The sequence below is a fragment of the Lissotriton helveticus genome, chromosome 12, assembly GCF_964261635.1.
Source record: "Lissotriton helveticus chromosome 12, aLisHel1.1, whole genome shotgun sequence".
Lineage (NCBI taxonomy): Eukaryota > Metazoa > Chordata > Amphibia > Caudata > Salamandridae > Lissotriton > Lissotriton helveticus.
In genome coordinates, this window is record NC_136073.1 from 234,306,620 (window position 1) to 234,326,793 (window position 20,174).

The window sequence follows — 20,174 nt, forward strand, 5'->3', positions numbered from 1 at the left end:
ATAGATAGTGCTTGCCAAGTTAGAGAGCTCCGCATCTGTCTTACACTCAACATGTTCAGTGCTGCCTAGAGTAGTGTTTGATGAAACATTTTGGCTGTTTTATAATAAATATTTAGTTATAAAATATGTATGCTTCATCTTGTTAAGAAGGGCAGTTTCCTTCTGGTAGAATAATGACATTTTGATGATGATCAGTTTTAAAATGAAAAAGTATTGAGAGTCCACCCCTGTGATGGTGTTGTGATGATAGATCAAAATGCACCATTATTAATCAAGGTGGAGGAAGTAGGGTCTTTTTGCTACTTATTTCTGTCATGGAGTTTAGTATACATTGTTTGCATGCATTGATGTGGTGTGTATCTTTGTCCTTTATGGATTGTTCTATATATATTGTGATAGCTTTAACTAATTAACAATACATTAAGAGCTGCAATGATTAGGCCTAAAAGCCCCCAGTCTACTAAAAGCCCCAGTCTCCCCCACCCTGACAAAATGCAGGGGTGGCTGCATTTTGTACAGCCTGAGCTCTGCCTTTGAGAGATTGCTTTACTCTTTAACCTTTCATTACTTGTTTTTTTCCGTTGCTGTTGAGATATTACACCAGGTGAAACACTCTGCCAATCATCCATTTAAACTGCAGTCCACTGACCGATCCACAACAGAGCCAATCTAGTGCTCCAGCCTACAAGGCTGGTTTGTCGAGCAACCACCAAACTGGGTCTAATAGCACCAGCCATTCACAGCACATACAAGGCAAATTACAACACCAAGAATGACACAAAAACAAGTTTTTATAGATAAATCCAAATGTTTCTGCCCCTTGATAATTTAAAACATGGGGATATATTCTGTGGTAAGACCATGGCATCCAATTTCACTCCTTCCTTTTTTTGATTGCAGGGTTTTTCCGATGAGCGCCATGGGGATGTAGTGGTGGTGCGTCCCATGAGGGACTACTCACTGAAGGAGATCTCCTACTACAACCACATGTTTGGTGTGCAGAGTATCTTTATCCCAAGTCTGGACACCAAGGTGAGAACAAACAGTTAAACTTTCAACCAAAGCCTTTCCCATACACATGTGTAGATGTAGGTCTGCCTGTTATCGGTGCATGCATGTATTGTGTTTTGACTGGAGCTTCAGTCGCTGCTAGCCTGGAGAACCAGCTTGATCGATTATCCCACAGTCTGTGAATTTGGACAAAGTGGAGCATAGTAATGGCACGTTTGGAACTTGTCCGTGTTAAAAGTTGGGCAGTAGAACATCCCATTTTCCATCTCTTCACATGCTCATTGCTTGTTGAAGGGAGCAGGCTTTTTGTTTATTGGCCTTGTGAGGATCTGTGAGGCTATCTTTTTTTTTCTTAATGAATTTGTAATGCTGTTCCTGCTTCCCGTTTCTCATTTAGAACTTTAAATGGTGTCCTTTTAAAAAGAGATACAAGCTTCTGACACACAAGAGGTAGACACCAGTGGCAGAGTAAAACACGACAGAGGCATTTCACTAGCAGGGTGCAGACCAAGCGCAAACATGCAATGGGCAAAAGATGGACTTGCGAACATGAGAGAAACAGGCCAGCAGGAGTGAGGAAAAACTGATCGTAAGCACTAAACAGAAGCACAAGACAGATGCAGAAACACAAGACTCAGGGCGGGTAGATAGGCAAGATGAGACATTCAATCATTTAAGCTGATGACCGCTTTGACAATGGTGTTGTCTGGGTTGTCAAAGTGGGCTGCAGTCTAACTCATTTCCAACAATAATTGCAGTGTGTTTCCCAACTCCAGGAATGGAATGATGAATGAGGCCAGGGTAACTACTGAGCTGTGAATGGCAGAGCTCAAAGGATTATACAGCTGAACCTCAACACTGCAGCAGCTCCTATTGCTAAGTTTGGGTTGGTTTCTGTGACTGCAGTACGCATTTGCCAACTGGTGATGAGGAATTATGAAGAGATGTCTGGCCCCAGCAGTGTTTACATAGTTGAGCCGAAATGGCTTTGGTTATTTAAGGGTCAATGAAAGCCAGTGAATTGTCTTAGTGTTTGTGTTCTGTGCACTCCTCTTAACTTCATTTCAGTTGATTAATCAGATAGGATGGCAGTGGTCTAGTACCTAAGCTCTGGTTTGTGAAAATGGAAGCACTGGGATTCTATAGAGACTTGCAGCACTAACCATGTTATGAGAGAAAGGGTAAATGAATATCCTCTTCGTTCAGTTTGCATATATTTTCCAAAAATGGGAAGTGCTATACAATATCAGATTTTTAATCCATGGTGGATCCTGCTTGGTATCGATGGCACCATTTGGTCATCATTTACAAATATAGGGGAGGGAGAGCAGACAATTATTTCCTGTTTAACATGCGATAGAGGGCGTTTATATACCAATACCTACTGTTTGCTGCACCTTTTAAATCCACAGAGGAGCTTTCAGCCTCTTTTCGTACATGGTCTGAGGGCTGAGAGTTCCAGACTGGTTCTGTTACTTTCCAATTAGCAGGTTTTAATTGTGTTTTTCTTTCACTGTGTCCTTTCCAGGCTTCTGCCAAGGCAAGCGTACACCGACTGACCGAGGATTTCATGACCAACCTTCAGGCAGACTTCCCATCCACCGTGAGCACCGTGTACAGGTAACGCAAGACCTTGACACCTCACAGAATGAGACAACTCTATTAGCGGGTGACTTCAGTTCTGTTTGCACACGTTGGGCATTCAGGATATAATACATTATTTTAGGTTACCAAGAACTTAGATCTGAGGAGCAAGAGGTATTTTTTCAGTAAATGAACATCCCGAGTACACCCTACCACAACGTTAAACCAACTTGCATTCATGCTTCATTTACAGTTTATTCAGTGTCCTTGACATAGGCAGTGGGCAGTTTTCGGTGTAGTCATACTGATATGTGTGATGGATGAGATTTATACTCTGGATGATTGTGTCCTTGCACATTTATGTAGCCATTATAATTGATTTAAAAAATCTGAATGTTGGCCAGTTTCTCTGTAAGAAAGAAAAACAAACCCTTCCATTGCCTCACATCTAACAAGGCAATCGCTGGATCAAATCTCATCTTACAACATTTTATTAAAGAGAACATATCCAGCAATGGGAACAGGCTATTTCCAAAGTTTATGACCCTTTTAATACTTGCACACAGTAATCCAGTCCCTTCTTCCCAGTTATAACAAATGACTGATGTATTGAGAGCAAGATCCATCCACTGGGATGTCCGTGAAAGGGATAATGTGGTTACAACAGAATAAGCTTCTTAGAACGTGAGGCTAGAGGGTCTCTAGTCTCATCCCTTCGTTGGCACACAAATAATTGTCCCTCCTTAGGTCAAGAAGGTGACTTTCATTCAATGTTTGTTGCAGTTTATATTTATTTCATATTAAAGTTCTTTTTGCAAAACTGGTTTGTACTTATTTTGTGTTCATTTGCAACATTGCAATCTTAAGCACTGTCTTTTAGGCGTGTCCAATGCATTTCGGGCATTATTAATATGCCCTTCATCAGGGAATTGACACTAAAAACAATGATATAAGCATACATTAGAATGATTGTAAATAATGTGTCAAAAACCATACTAAATCAAACATTGTGCAAAACATGCTAGTCGCTATGTACTATTGATTAATAGAAAAAATAAAGCAATCAACAAATGAGCATACTTTTGACAGTGCGTGGCGAAAATCATACTGTGTGTCTACCTATATACATGAAGGTTAAAAGTGGCGTGTCACTTACGTGCTTCTTGTAAGCAGTTGTGTGAAAATCTAAAAGGGAAAGGGTGCACGAAACGGTGTTAGCTCTGTGGTTTAAAGGACCGCATTGTACCGCGTAGGATATGGAAACTGACCTGAAAGAATTCGTCAATGTGCGTTGGTCCGATGCTTGTCTCCAAAGAAACGCCGGCGGGAAACCTTCGTTTGCCGCGTTTACTAAATTCAAATGGGGGAGTGTCACAGGTGTAGTGGCGGGCTGATAGACAAAGTGGAAAGACTAAACGTAACGGTGGTGCTCAGGCTAATCATGTCGGGGTATGTAGGTTGCTAGCTACAATCAGTATGTTGACAATAAAGAAGTAGTAGTGAAATATATAAGGTGGTGGTTTAAGGAACAGAATAAGCCCAGAACGAAAACAGTGCAAGTAAAGGGGTGACAGAGTTAGAGTAGAAGCGTTTATTTCTAAGAAAGGAAAAAGGCAATTGTTGAGCAATGATTGTCCAGTTATAGGCTACTGCCGCAAGGAACCATTGGCACTAGATAATCTTTCATATTTTCTGACACTTCTGCGGTACTTTTGATCTTCTGCTGTTTCTGCAGCTGGTAACTGAGATCAGGCTGTCTGGGAAAGCAAAAATTTAGCTGCTGCTGTTGGTGTAGGAGACAAATATAATCTTTTTTTTTTTGTAGTCCTCATCTCACCATTAGCGTCTGCAAAACTAACAATGAAAAGCACATTCCGACCTAGGGACCCTGGGCCACTGTTATTCCATTGGCTTTAGGTTAACCAGGCCAGCTTCTTTGTACGAGGCTTGGGGTAATCATTGGACCATAGAGACCTTAGACCAGCCTCATTTCCGTACCCCAGGATAGCAGTGATGACCATATGTTTTTATTGCTATAATTTACGTGTCCCTGGTCCAGTCGAGCCATGCCCAATGCCACACCGAGCCAGTTCTCGTACAGCGGGGGTCTAGTATCTTTCCACAGTTTGCAGACCTCCATGTGGGCAATTAAAATCAGACAAAGAAATAGACCCACTTGCACGCCAGGGAGCCGACTTATAAGGTCATTATCCAAGCCAAAAATAACTAAAGCTAAATTTAACTTCAACTTAACTTTAAAAATGCCTTCCAGAGCATACTCCACATTGTGCCAGAATTCTCTCAAGGAGACACATTAAAAAAATATATGCACATCATCTGCTTCAACAAGTTCACATCTAGGGCACTTGGGGGACGAGCAGGGAGCAAATCTTGCAATTTTCTTAGGTGTATAATGCAATCTATTAACAACATAGAAGTGATTCTTTTTGAGATAGGCTGGCTTAACATACTTGTATAAGATTTGAAGGGATGAAGCATATAAATTAACAGATGTATCTCCTAGGACAGATGAGTTCCATACTAGATGGGAGGGCGTGAGCTCTACATCATCAGCGACCAGTAGGCTCCTGTACCAAAATCCGAATTCCTTTTTTATTGGCTTTACATTCTGAAGTCTGTACTCAATCTCCCAATTCCCGCCTGTATGCTCCTTCTCTGCTGAGAACCAGGAACACAATTGCAAGTATTTGAATCTAGAGAAGGAGCAACCTATTTTAGATCTTAAAACCTCCCAAGGAAGAACTCCGTCAGTTGATATAAGGTCAGACCAGACTGTGATTCCTGCCTTCTTAATAGGGGAAGCTAAATTGTCTTCTAGACACACTGGCAGTCCAGGGGAGTCCCAGATTGGAGCAAAGCCCGAATAGTAACCCATCCCCCATCTCACTCTGACTTTATACCAAACTTTAAGTGCTGATTTTAATACTTTTAGGCGAACCTTCTTGAAAAACCTTGGAGCCCCAAACTTATAAAGGAATTCGACACCCCTGCCCTCAAAACTATCCATGACGCTCAGAATCCTCCCCCAGTTGGTTTCAACAGGACTAGAAAGTAAGCAGCGTATGTTTTTAAACTGGAAGGTAAGAGTACCAGGACACATCTGGAAGGGCTAAGCCGCCCTTTAAAAGTCTCCGTCTCAACTTCTTCCACGATAGCCTGGAGTTTTTATTAGACCAGATGAAGCTGCCTATTTTACTTTGAATTTTACTCAAGAGCTTACCAGGGAAGTCAAGGGGAATAGTGCTGAATAAATAAGTCAATTTAGGCAGAATGACCATCTTGACAAGCTTTACCCGGTCATATATGGTAAGAGGTAGATTCTGCCATCTAGAAAAAAGGTGGTCAATTTCCTTAGCCACTTTCCTTAAAATTATTAGGGGAATATCGACTAGATCTTGTACTATAGTTATCCCCAAATACCTGAGCTCCTTGCTACAGCTATCAGTCCAGCTGTCAATGCCTCAGCACATTACCTCAGCCTTGGAGGGGTTGACTAGGTACCAGAGTACAGACCAAGTTACTTCAGGGTAGCTTCCGCCTTAGGGAGTACCTCAGCTGGATTATTAGTGTAAACCAGCAGATTGTCTGCATATAAGGCTAATTTACACCTATAATCTGAGACTTGGAAAGGAGTAATTTCATCATCCAGTCTAAAGGCTTGAGCGAGAGGTTCGATGTAGATGTCGAACAATAGGGGCGAGATAGGACACCCCTGTCGTGTTCCCCTTTTTATACTGAAACTTGATGTCGATGAGCCATTCAGGAGAATGACTGCAGAGGCGCCCTCGTAGCATCTAATGAGGGTTTGTATAAATGTTAAGCCAAATCCCATCATTTTTAGAGTCTCCCAAAGGAAGACCCAATTGACGCGATCGAACGCCTTGGCTGCATCATATGCAGCCACTGCCAAGGGTTCCGACCGCGCCATCGCTAAATCGGTGCTACCTATTAGCTGCAAAGTTTGTTCCTGAATGAACCTCCCTGGAATGAAGCCCTTTTGATCCACATTGATCAGCTGCGGGACTATCTTGACCAACCCCCCTGCCAAAATACTGGTAAAGATCTTATAATCCGCGTTCAACAGGGAGATTGGTCTGTAGGAGTCGGCTTTAAGGGGATCCTTCCCCGGCTTTAAAATGAGAACAATTGTGGCCTCCTTCCATGATGGAGGTACCCTGCCTTCGGAGCTGTAAATATAGTTAAAAAGTTCACATAGTCTGGGAACTATTACATGCTGAAGGGCTTTATAGACTTCGCCTGGAAGAGCGTCCGTCCCTACAGCTTTATTATTCTTAATCTTTTTTTATGTGGAGCTTAATTTATTCTTCCGTGATGGGGCCATCCAAAATGTTCCGATCATCCCCTGTCAACGTGGGTAAGGCCTTATTTTGCAGCCACTCTTGAGTACTCTCAGGGCTTGGTGTTGTCTCCTCTTTATACAGATCGGAAAACATGGAAAGAAGACACCTTTGCATAACCTCTTGGTTGCAGGAGGTCGCACCAGTCTCGTAATAATAATAATAATAATAATAATAGGGGCATTTGTAAAGCGCTGAGTTACGCACACCGGCGTGTCCCCGCGCTGACGGTGAGAGAAACAAAAAAAACAGGGGCAAACAGTACTGGCAGGCCAAAGTTATCTGGTGTAGAGGTAGGTTTTTAACTTAGCTCGGAATCTCGTTTCTGCTTGTTCCAGGCGTAGGTCTACTGGGAGTTTGTTCCAGTGGTTGGGGGCCAGGTACCTAAAGGACCTGCCTCCCATCCGAGCTTTCTTTACCCTGGGAGTCCTCAGCAGTCCTCCGCCCGCAGATCTAAGTGCTCTAGGAGGTTCATAGGCTTTGATCAATTTCTGCAAAGGTCGGGGCGCCCTACCATACAAAATCCGATGACACGTGCAGAGAGCTTTATACTCCACTCTGCTCTTTACCGGAAGCCAGTGGAGTTTTCGTAGAGCCAGCTTCGAGGGCGCCCTTTTGGGCAGCCTAAGAATCAGGCGTGCCGCCGCATTCTGCAGCACTTGAAGACGTGCAATGCTTTTACTCGGTGCCCCAAGGTACAGCAAGTTCGCGTAGTCAAGCCTTGCGGTCACCAAGGCATGCACTAAGGTTTGACGCGCTTCCAATGGCAGAAGGTCTAAAACCTTCTTCATTCTCTTCAAGACCCCAAAACAGACTCCGACTACCCGATTGATCTGAGGCCCGAAGGTAAGAGCCGCATCGAACCACACACCAAGATTTTTGGCCTCCTGACAGGGGGTGGGAGTAGGTCCAAGACAGGATGGCCACCAAGCTGACGACCAGGCCGACTGGGCTCTCCCTACCACCAGCACCTCTGTCTTGCTGCCATTTAGCTTCAAGCAATTCGCGGCCATCCAATCGGCCAGATCTTTCATGCACGACTGGAAGCCATCCGCAGCAAGACAGGGCGCGTGCGACAGGGAGATGACCAGCTGCGTTTCGTCAGCGTATGTCACCAATTGGAGGCCATAGCTCTCCACAATCGATGCAACGGGCGCCACATATAGGTTAAAAAGGGTCGGGCTCAGGGACGAGCCCTGCGGCACGCCCTGACCCAACGGCACCCCTTTGGAATAGTGGTCGCCCTGCCGCACTCGAAAGCTCCTTCCTGTGAGGAAGTCCTGGATCCACCTCAACGCGGTGCCAGCGATGCCCCCTTTGCTCAGACACTGCAGCAAGGTGGAATGTGCTACAGTGTCGAATGCCGCGCTGAGGTCAAGCAGGATCAAGGCCATGGTTTGCCCCTCGTCTACGCCCTGTCTCAGTTGTTCTGTAGCCATGAGCAGGGCGGACTCTGTAGAGTGCCGCGGTCTGAAACCAAACTGCGTATCGTGAAGCAAACCCACCTCCTCTACATGCTTCATAATTTGGGTGTTCACCACCTTCTCCGCCACTTTGGACAGAAAAGGTAGGAGTGAGATGGGCCTCAGATTTTCCAACACCTCAAAGCCAATGTGAGGTTTCTTTCGGAGGGGGAGTACCACCGCCTGCTTCCACCCCTCAGGAAGTGTGCCAGATTCGAAGGAGATATCCAAGACGTGCCTTATGTAAGGCTCCAGGACACTCAAACTGTCCCCCAACCGTTTGGGAGACACCGGGTCCATAGGGGAGCCAGATTTTACCGAAAGGCACGTCCTGACCAGCACCTCAGGAGGTGGTGTGGTGAAATTGGTAAATGAGCCTGGGATCTCCCTAGCCACAGATGTAGCTTCACACTCAACCCCTATAATAGGAGGATTGGGGAAGGTCGAGTAAATTTTCTCGACTTTGGTGGAAAAATAGTGAGCTATGCGGTCACATGTTTCAATCGAACAGCTCTTCGGGTCAGCAGACGCATCGATTGTGGTCAGTGACTTATAGATACCGAAGAGCTCCTTAGCAGAGTCTTTGGCCCCTAGAATTTTCCCTGCATAAAAGGCTGCCTTCGACTTTTTAATCAGTCTATGATGCAGCCTCCTTTTTGCTAAGAACAATTCCCTGGCCTGAGCATCATAAGATACCCTCCAGGCTCGTTCAGCACGCTTACACTCTGCCTTTGTCCGCCGCAGCTCTCCATTGAACCAGGGAGCAGATCTTTCCTTGCGGCCGCCCTCCGATGTACGGCAGAGTGGCGCTGTCTGATCTAACGCCTCAGTAATGCGCCTGTTCAAGTTAAAAACAGCAGATTCTACATCCGCACCTCCCGGCTGGCCTTCCCTTGACAGTGCTGAGTTAAAATCCTCCAAGGAGAATTTTACCCACTTCCTCCTTAGATAGTTTAGGGGTGGCTGACTCTGCTTTATAGGTTTTACGTTATTTATAGAAAATGTAACCAGATAGTGGTCTGTCCAAGGGATCGGCTCAATTGTGGAGACCTGAACCCCTCCCCAGTTTGCAAATACAGGGTCCAGCAGGTGGCCTTGGCGATGTGTGGGACGGGAGAGCTTGAGTTCCAGCTGAAGTGCTTGGATGTCCCTACAGAACTCCTCCGCTCTTTTATCCTCTGGGTTATTGAGATGTAAATTCAAATCTCCCAGTAAGAGAAATTTGTCCCTAATTTGTCAATCAATTTATTGATATTATTCTTAACTCGGTCAGCCTTTACTTTCCATGCCAAAAGGGCTTCTGCTTTGTCGCCGTATTCATAATTTTCCATATTATGAGTTAACCATTGTGCTCTTACTTTATGGTCTAGCTTCCCTCTATAATCTAGTCGTAGGCGCTCCAAATCACTAAGAACTTGAGTCAGATTGTCAGGATGGCAGCTCAACCTAACTCCTTTCAACATGTATATCTCCCTTTCCAGTGTCTGGAATTCTAGTGTCTCTTCCTTGTTCTTAGAACATATCAAGCTATGTAACTGGCCGCGAATATGGGCCTTAAATGCGTCCCAGATATAATCTAGTGATGTTGAATCAATGTTATCAAGGAAATACTCAGTGGTTGAGGTTTTAATGGCACTGATTATCTCTTGCTTAGACAGCATTTCCCTTTTCAGTGTCCACCTAGGGATGGGGTTCAGCTTATTCCCTAGATATTAGAAGGTGATTGGAGCGTGGTTAGATAGAATGCTTGGGAGAATAGAAATATCTACTAAATTCTCCAGGCCCGATCTGTCCGTGAGAATATAATCGATTCTAGAAGAGTGGCCGTGTTTCTTACTAAAAAACGTAAAGCCTTGTTTTATGCCCTTCTTAGCCCTCCAAGCGTCTACCAGTCCAAGCTCGTGGAACATGTTAATCATTGCCCGATGAGTGCGGGGGCAGCTACATACTGACTGTAGTTTGACCTATCTTGGAGAGGATTGAGGAGAACATTTAAATCTCCACCGATTATTACCGGGATGGTGACATCTACTAATTTGGTCTGTACTCTGTGCAGAAAGGCTGGGTCGTCAACATTGGGGCCATAATAGGACACCATGGCAAGATCGCCCCCCCCAATGGCCACATGTACCATTATCCATCTACCAGATTGATTGGTTGAAGTTAGCTTAATGGTACCACCACTGCCAGATCTAATTAAGACCGCAACCCCCTTATTATGGTCTGCTCAGAGCAACAAAAATGTTCGACCCATCTTTTCCAAAGACAGCCTTACATTCCAGAAAGCTTAGGTGAGTCTCTTGTAGGGGACACACCTGGGCTGAAGATTGTTCTAAGAATTTCATGACCAGCCTTTGTCTCCGCGGACATCGGAGCCCATTGACGTTCCACGAGATCAACCTTATCTTAATGGTCGTCATAATTTACAGGATCTTCCGACCGCCCATTCCTTAACTGGACCCTCCAAAAGTGGCTTACATCTCAAAGCAAAATAGAGAATGAGGACGTTTTTTATATTTTTTCCCACTGCAATCCCACCAGTGCTCCCTCTCCCTCCATTAATCCCTCACTCTTCCCCCCCCCCCCCCCCTCCCCAAAGTGACTCCATCAACCCCTCACAACCCTGGGGAACCCTCCCTTCTCCTCTGAGCATACGCCCTTTGGACAGGAACCCCCCCCCATACGTGGCCGTAACATAATTACACAATGCAAAAAGAAAAAGGGCTTATCCCACCAGGGCGGCAGCGGCAATTAACTACGTAGTACATTTTTCCTCTTTTTAAAAAAAAAAAAAAATGTTTTTAACTTGTTAATCCAATTAAATACCATACGCGCCCCATTATAATTATACCCCACTTCTAATCTAGTCTATTAGAGCATCAACTTCCTCTGTTTGACGCATATTGTACATATGATTATTCCACATGATCCTAAGGGATGCAGGGAATCTTAACTGAGTCTTGGCCCCCAATGAATTCAAAATTGTCTTCCTTTTGCCTAACTCCCACTGCTTTGTGGCAGTAATGTGAGAAACATCAGAGCGGATGGAAAATGAAAATGGGCTAGAAAAGGAATTGCACTTAAGTTGACTGGCTTTCAAGGCCAAAGACAGAATTCTCTCTTTAATGGCATAAGAAAGGAAGTTCATCAGAATCTTCCTTGGGCGTTCTTTTCCAGGTTTTCTCCTATACGAATCGCGATGGACCCTTTGAATATCAGTGATCAAATCCAAAGAATCCTTTAGGATAGTTGCTTTCAAGAGAGACATCACAAAGCTCTTGATGTCCTCCCCTTCCAGATCCTCAGGGACAGTTAAGATTTTCACGCTGTTTTTCCTGGAATGATTTTCTAGGCGCTCAATGTCATCCTTCAGTTCCCTGTTTTGTTGGACCAGCTTGTCCAGCGTGGCTGAGGAGGAATGTAAGGCATCCTTAATCTTAGGGATCTATGCCTCAAGAGCATCTGTTCTCAGTGAGACCTCTTCAATTTTCTCCGCCAGTAGCTCACATGAAGCCTGAATAGCAACTTGATTAGCCTCTGAGATTGTGAATCTTCTCCCGATGTCCTCGTTCAGGCTTAACAAGATATCGGCCAACTACCCAGGCGAAGTCGATGTCTGGGGTAAGAGTGGGGTAGATGACCCGGCCAATTGAGGCCCAGATGTAATAAGTAAGATAGCCTCTTTCCCCTTCACCATAACAGTTCTAGAATCATTTCCCTGGTCATTTTCCTGGGTATCTAGTGCTGAGAAGCAGTTTGATATCTCCACTGACTGATGCACATCTACCTGCTGGTCTAGCTGGTCTGGCAGTACACTCTCCTCGCCTGTTGCTTTAATAAAGGAACTAGAAGAGGGTTGGGGATTTTCTACAGTGGCGATGGGGCCAGATAAAGCAGTAACAGTAGTAGTAGCAGAGATAGTAACCATTGTAACGTTTTTATCCTGCCCCCTATCAGAGGAGGTAGTAGATAGAACATTATAGTACGATTTCACGATGGCGTAATTCTAAGTTTAGTGTAAAGGCCCCCTTTCGCTTTTTTTCTGCCTCTTCCCTTACCAGGAGGTGTACTCTCCGCAGTATGGCACACCTTTCCCTGCCTAGTAACAGCCTTAACTTCTGTGACTGGGGGCGAAATTACAGAGCGTTTAGGCCAGACTGACATAGTATTAGGAGCCCTGCTTCGTAGGGTATAACGACAGATGGCAGTCTCCGATAACTGTGCTGTGGTGGCACAGTTGGGGTCACTGCTGGAAACACTGCACTCTCGCTTCTCCATGCAATTCTTGTGCTCTTGCCGTAAATATGCAGTCTCCACCGTACCTGCAGCACTACTCGGTACTGTAGATATTTCAGAAGGGCCTCCAGCCCCCGCGATATTAGTCTGCTGAGCTACTGCATCCTTATTCACCTTAAGGAGAGAAGGAGACAAGGCGGTAGGTGAGACGGGCATGCCCCCTGAAGGGAGTTTCGAGACCTTACCTTGTCTTCTGCTAAAAAAAACGTCAGTAGTATAACTGGTGTACTTTGCCAAGATGCTCAAGGTAGGGAAAACTGCTCAAACTCAAATATCCGCAAAATGGGGATCAGATATTTAAAAAATACATTTTTAGAGGAAAAAAGCTTTGCAAGGCCAACCGCTAGCCGCTATAGTTCCGGACCAGGCATTCCACGCCAGCCGAGCTCCGCCGTGGCTGTTAGCTTCTGGCCGCCATGTTCCCCCGAGCTCTGGCCGCCATGTTCCCCCCCAGACAAATATAATCTTAGATTAGACCTACAATTGTTTTCAGAATGGATTGGACAAATTCTTATGTTGAGATGTCTTACTATGATATCAGTAGATTGCACAGGATTTATACCAAGAGGACTTGAGCCATCCTCAATCCAATAAAGACACCATATCACTTCCATGTTAATTAGGCACACTGATTGTCAAGTGGTTAGGTGTATCTAGGTTCAGATCTTCCCATTTATATGAAGAGCATTCTGAGGAAAGCTTTAATTTCTCTTCATAACTCATTTGCTAGATACATGCTTCTATGACTACTGCACTAAGGCTATACTTGTAAATGTTCAGGTTTGCTGCCTGATTTTGCCAGCTTTGTTGTATAGCTTCTCGAATGAGCAATCGCAGGAAACTAATCAAAAAGGTCCTTATTTGTTGCTGGCTGCTTTCCTTAAGAATACTGCTTAACAGCTCCTCCTTTAAGATCTCCTGAACCACAGGGTGTCACTGCATGCCCTGAAAATTAGTCTGTACAGCTTGCCTTGTTTATGGTAGCATACAACATTTTCTGTCTTGCCACAAAAAGCAATACTAGCGAGCTTCTGTTGTGCTTGCAACGTCCATGTTGAATGAAGAGAGGCATTACAAAGATACTGAAGAATTAGGTGTGTGATGGAGATGTCGTGCATTGCCCTCAGCAGCTAGGTGGTTGTATGTATTGGGGTAACTCACAAGCAGCTTGGGAGACTACCACCCTTCAGTGAGCGGTGAAGGCACCACTATAAGTTAGGTCCTTGCAACCTCCCTGCATGGTTGCAGCTGCATCTGACACACATTTGTTCTTCATCACAACATGCATTCATTACGAATCTGTTGAACCAGAATTTGGGCTTTTCCTTGAGACGGTTCTGCTTGTCACCTGATCACAGAGGTGAGGCGATAAGTGAAGAGCAGTATTATGTAGTAAGCAAAAGGACCAGCACCGTCTAAGAAGACTAGATCTCTCGGGTGATAGAAACAGGTTTTGAAAAGGCCAGTTTCTCCTCTTTAAGTTTAACTTGGTCTTTATTCTATGCTTTTCTTTTAGGACTAGTGAGAAGCTTGGTGTCACTCCCAGAGGACCAGCTGCCTCTGCTGATGTAGTGGACCGTTGTCTTCTTTGCATGTGTTCTCTGGACACTCATTTTGGTATGTATTTTCATCATCTACTCTATACAGTGCTCTCCTCAAGTTACCTGTGTCCTACGGCTCATAATAGTATTCAACAAATGCACTATGATCCTTTGTATTAAGCACATGCAATATTATGTGTGCTTATGTTTGTTTGTTTATTTTATAAAGCGCATCTATCACACCACTGGAGTATCATGGCTCTGAAAACATGTCCTAAACTTCTGATTCAGATTCTTAAATCGAGATGCAATTAGTCAGTAGGTCATATGACCACCAAGATGCCATTGGCATTTGTGCGCTTAATAAAACACATGAGTCAGTCACAAATCTTTATTCTATTTAAAAAACACATCAAGGATACAGATTAATACATTTAAACACAGGTCAAGTCGAATGTATAGTACAGTATGATCTTACAATCCTACACATATTGAGTCCTAACTGAATACCTAACAGCTATTTAAAAATGTGTTAAAATCAAGATATATGTGGCATTACTTATGGATATTAGTACTATAATGCCCCTTCAATTTTCAGGCAATAAATGTCAAAATCAGCCAAAAGTTGATATGGTGCAAATGCATCGATCACTTACTCCCTTTTCGGGTAGGAATTTGCTTATGAATTTTAATACTAACTATCCTTTCAATTTAAGAACAATAAAGTGCAGGATCATTCACAAAATTATAGAGTGCAAATGCATTGTCCACATTGTCCACTTTCAAATATATGAACAAGCAACTACATACAGCATGCAATACTAAAACCAACATTTAAAATGGAAATTAATGTTAAAATTCCAGTCCCTTTCTCTTGCCTACTAAATTTATGGCGAATAAATATCTACTAAGACTAAAAACGATTTTCTGGGATGTATCTCTTTTTAAAATTCTTAGCGCTCCCAAGTGTGACCTAATTCCCATGTTAAGACAAATTGGTTTTATCCCCTTTTTCCATAGGGATTGTATATGCTGGGGAAAAAATTATATATGTGGGTCATGTTCTACAGCATTTTGTGTACATAAGGTACAGATAGCCTCTCTGTCATTGATATTATTGTACGACCACTTTGATGTATTGAATTAGATCTGTAAAACATCAAAGCGGAACTTCGTATACAGGGACTTGGCTAAATGGGGTTGTTTTTAATCGATGTATATTTCAAATGAACGGACTAGTTTTATAGATAAAACTGCATAGTCAACCTTCCTACTTTTGTACTAGAATGCAGACTATCCTGAGTGTACAACCAGAAGATGTTTTTCAAGATTGTTTTTGAAAGATGGTTAGGGATCATCCCAATAACTGTTTAAGCCTAGATTGAGAAACCAACTGTGTACATGCCGAAGCCAAGGAAGTGTAACGTTGTAATTACGTCTCAATATCTCAATTAACCCCTCTATATAGTATTTGAACTCTTATATGATCCACAGACAGTTCCAAAGCGACCAGGGTCTTAGAATGGCTTGGGGCTCGATTCACCTGAGATTTCTATATTGGATAATGGGGACCGTAGGTGTGCGTACTGGGACCTACAACAGCATCCTTATGAATTTATTCTGTTCCACGGTAAGCGTATTCTGACTAATAATGCCTCAAAGTTCTGTACCTTTGAGGGTTGCTCCTTGCGCCCTACACTTGTAAACTTTCAAGGCAGGTGACACTGCTTCAGACATACTTTCCTGTTGCTTTTTCACAATTGCCATGGAATTTTGAATCAAAATAGACTTGCATTTAAGCATCTGAGGTTTCCATGACAATTTAGTATCAAGGGTAATATAATACCTAGGTAATTAAAATTGGCACATATTCCAGTTTTTGTTTTCCAACAATGATATTTTCCTTAAAAGATTTGTGCGGATTTAGGGCCATGTATTTGGTTTTGTTTGAATTTATTTCGGGACATTTTTCCATGCAGGACTCACTAAAGCAGTCTAAAGGTTTTGCAATCCCTTAGGCATTTGGGATATTAAAATGGTGTCATCTGCAAAGAGTAGGGCAGGTACTGGCACCCCTCCTAACTTTGGTGAAACGTGCTTACAACCCTGAAGATGTTGTACAACATCATTTACATATAATGAGAAGGGGTTGGGTGCCAGTACATATCCCTGTCTTACTCCTCTTTTTAATGGAATTGCCTCAGTAAGTTCGACCGGGGTCCCCCACTCACTTTTGCGTAGTTATCTTTGTGGAGGTGTACTATTTGAATCAGAAGGTCATCGGGAACTCCCTGGATTTTTAAGGAGTTCCACAATGCTCTCCTAGGAATGAGATCAAAAGCAGCCTTAAGATCTATACAGGTTATGTACATATGTCCTCCCTTAAGTTTAGTATACTTCCATACTATACACAATAATCTGAAGACCTGGCCGATTGTACTAGTTCTAGCTCTAAACCCAGCTTGGTATTGAGACAGAATATTATTTTCCTCTAGCCAGTTATTAAGCTTAAATAGGATCTGTTTTACATAGATCTTCTGTAGAGTGTCTATTAGGCTTATTGGCCTGTAGTTAGCAGGGTCTTGGTGATTCCCCTTCTTAAAAATGGGAATTATTTCGGCCCCATTCCATGATTAAGGTATTGTTGCTCCTGCAGCCAGTGCATTGCAGAGTAAATTTATATAGGGTGCCCAGACCATACTATCATGCCTCAGCAGGTCTCCTGGGAACTTATCCGGACCTTGAGCTTTCCCCTGCTGCCACTGTATCATCTAGTGTGAAATAAGGGGTGCTGTTCAGTCCATGCCAGTCAACTCCCTCATGACTTATACCCTTCGTAGGATTAGCAGTTTTTACTGGATCTGCAGCATCCGAATATGAAGCTGAAAAGTTACTGCACCAGGTGCCTGGGTCCAGATAGTGATCCAGACTGGAGTTCCCTGTTTTATTTCCCTGTGCTAATAGTTTCCAAAATCCCATATGATCCTTATTTTTTGCTGCCTTAATCCATTCCAATTGCTGTCCTCCCAGTCGTTTTTTGCCTGCACTTATTGTTTCTTATAGTTTTTCCTTCTAGCTCTTATACTTTCTATGTTGTTGGACCGAACAGCCGCCATCAGTAGATGCTTTGCTACACAGCAGTTACACAGCAGTCCTTGGTGAACCAGGGATTATGTGAGGAATATTTAATGGTGTTGAATGACTTATGCTCAAGAGGAATTTTACCCAAGAGGATTGTTAGTTTCTCAGCCAAAATGCAGTGTATTTGCACAATAGCGATCTCACATGAGGCCGAATTTGTATAAGGAGCTAATACATCTGTAAAGGTGTTGTAGATCTTTCCTGTGGCTTCGGAGTTTCCAATAATGGAAGACCATTTTAGTGCTAATCAGTGGGTTTAGAGGAGAGTTACTCTTGGTAGAGCTTTGTCCCCAGAGTCCAGGTTTCGGAATATGTTCCCTCCATTGACAAGTACAGAGGGAAATGATCCCTGTCATCTCTTGGCTCTATTTTTAAATCAATTGGGTTACCCCATAGGCTAATACTCACTAATATATTGTCGATTTTAGTCTTGGTATTGCCTCTTTTGTGTGTGGATGCATTCGGGCTGTCTGCCAGCCTGCCATTGCCTGCCCTCAATCCTTGCCCTGAGACCAATCGGACACTTTGTATTGCCACCATTATGCATGGAACAGAGGGTCCAGCTTCCAAAGGTGGAATACCTCTTGCCTTATTTTCTTCTAGGAGGGTTTCTAGGCCCACGACAGGCTCGAACTTGCAGTTAAAATCCCCGCTGAAAGCATGTCATAAACTTCTGAATCAGAATCTTAAATTGAGATGCTATTAGTCGGTAGGTCATATCCGCGCCAAGACGTCATTGGTATTTGTGCACTTTATAAAACATATCAATATCAATAAACAGACTTGCAGCTGTTATTTGGATTTTTTTCAATTAAGCCTAGGAAAAACCCGGTCTTCAGCCTTTTCCTAAATTTCTGATTGCTGAAATGGCTCTGCCACAAACTGACTTGCAGTTAACTTTTGGGAATATCAGGTTCATCTTGGAGGCTGAACTCAGCAAGCCACACGCTGTGGGTTAAAGTGGGATCTGAGAGGTCAAAGACTTGGTTGGTATACCACTTTATGTACTAAGAAGAGAGATTTAAATGGAACTTCCTTTATGGCAGAGAATACGTTTTGGCAAAACTTGAGAAATGTGGAAGCTGCTCTGTGCCCTAGTAGCCAGTTTTGCTGTGAAATTCTGGATCAATTGTAGTTTTTAACAAGATAAGCTAGTAGGCTTAGGTAAATAGTTACAGTAATCCAAACAAGATGATACAAATGCATTTGAGACTAGTGAACCCTTGAGCAGGGGTAAACTGATGGAGCAGTTGTTTATGAGAGCGTAGTTGAAATAGGCTGGTGTCAGTTACTATGGATACTTGTTCTGATAGCCAGTACAAAATCATTTTTAACACCCACGTTTTTAACTATTGGCATTAACACTGGAGGAGGTCTTAGACTCTCTTGCCAAAAAGTAGATGGTAGGAGTTGTCATCAGTTTCACCATTTTGTTTGTTTTTGAGCCATTAAGCTTTAGACAGTTCGAACTCTTCCAGCATTGCACTTTCTCTTGACAGTGTAGAAGATTTAATAACCTTTTTAGAGCTGTTCCTCTTATCCCTTTCTTTCCAAGCGTGGTCAGGAGCGTAGCGTTGTGTACAGTGCCGAAGTTCACCGTTGACTTGAGCGGTATCAGAGCTGCGGGTGTATCTTCATCTGCCACACCTCTTAGCTCATCTAGTGCTTATATGATCATCAGTTCTGTTCTATGTCCTTTTCGGAAACCCATCTGTGCTAGGTGCAGGAGATTCTTGCCAATCACATAGCTCGAAATTTGCAGAATAGCTGCTGTTTCCAAGATTTTGCTAAGGAACAGCAATTGAGAGACTAGTCTGTGGTTTGAGAGTATTTCCAGTCTTTTTTAGTTATGGAGACACCACAGCTGTTTTTAGTGTATCATGAACAATACTTTCCTTCAGTGATGCGTTCACTATTAATGTAGCCCAGCTAAATATTCTTGTGAAACTTTGCTGGTGGCGGGTCAATTGGGGATCCCGAGGGTCTGCATTGTTTTAATAGCAGAAGAAAATCACCATTTGTAAGGTAATTACATTCCGCGAATGAACCGATATTTGTGTTGGTCGTTATGTCCTCTATAGTTTGGTGTCTCTGAGCTGCCAGAGACACTTGTATCTGTTCTGTATTCTGGCAGAAGTAGTTTGTATCCACTGCACGTATGCACTGCGGGCCTCATTAGGTAGTGTACTGTGTGTGGAAACACTAGACCGTCACCCAAGATTGACTACTCATCGTTGCCACTTATAAGACTAAAATGGTGGTCCCCCCCCCACCCCCCCCCAAAAAAAGAGCTATTTGGCTTTTCTCAAAAATGCCCATATTTCATATTTTTAAACAATTGCCAGCGACAAATTTGTCTCCTATCTCCACCAGATACTTCTTGTCATTAGCTTTTTCAATAAACATGCATCCCCATCCAAATGAATGCAGTCAGTATTTTAAAAGCAAATAACTAATAGTAAAGTGCCGATAGCTGTAAACCGGTTTATGAGGTGTCGATATGATTAGATATTCAGTCATATAGCAACACCAAACTTTGTTCTCAGGTGATTAAAGGCACAACCTCATTAAAGTAGTGTATTGGGTGTTGAAACACTACACAGTCACCCAAGGTAGTTCTTAAAATCTGTGTGGGATGCTGAAGCGCTTGAATACAGGGGCTGCATGCAACACTTTGGAGGGTGTGAGGTTGGAAAAGTGTTGTCTTTCTATTGGCTCTATGTGAGAAGTATTTCCATGTTGTGCATAAGGTTCACTTA

General features: G+C 43.3%; 1 protein-coding gene across 1 annotated transcript in view; it reads left to right on the forward strand.

Moving 5' to 3' along the window:
• CTU2 (cytosolic thiouridylase subunit 2) overlaps positions 1-20,174 on the forward strand; it is a 165,356-nt gene that overhangs the window by 80,832 nt on the left and 64,350 nt on the right. The window contains exons 9-11 of the mRNA XM_078671173.1: positions 901-1,032; positions 2,540-2,631; positions 14,250-14,350. Of these exons, the coding sequence (XP_078527299.1) occupies positions 901-1,032; positions 2,540-2,631; positions 14,250-14,350 (325 nt within the window). The remainder of the gene's footprint in view (positions 1-900; positions 1,033-2,539; positions 2,632-14,249; positions 14,351-20,174) is intronic.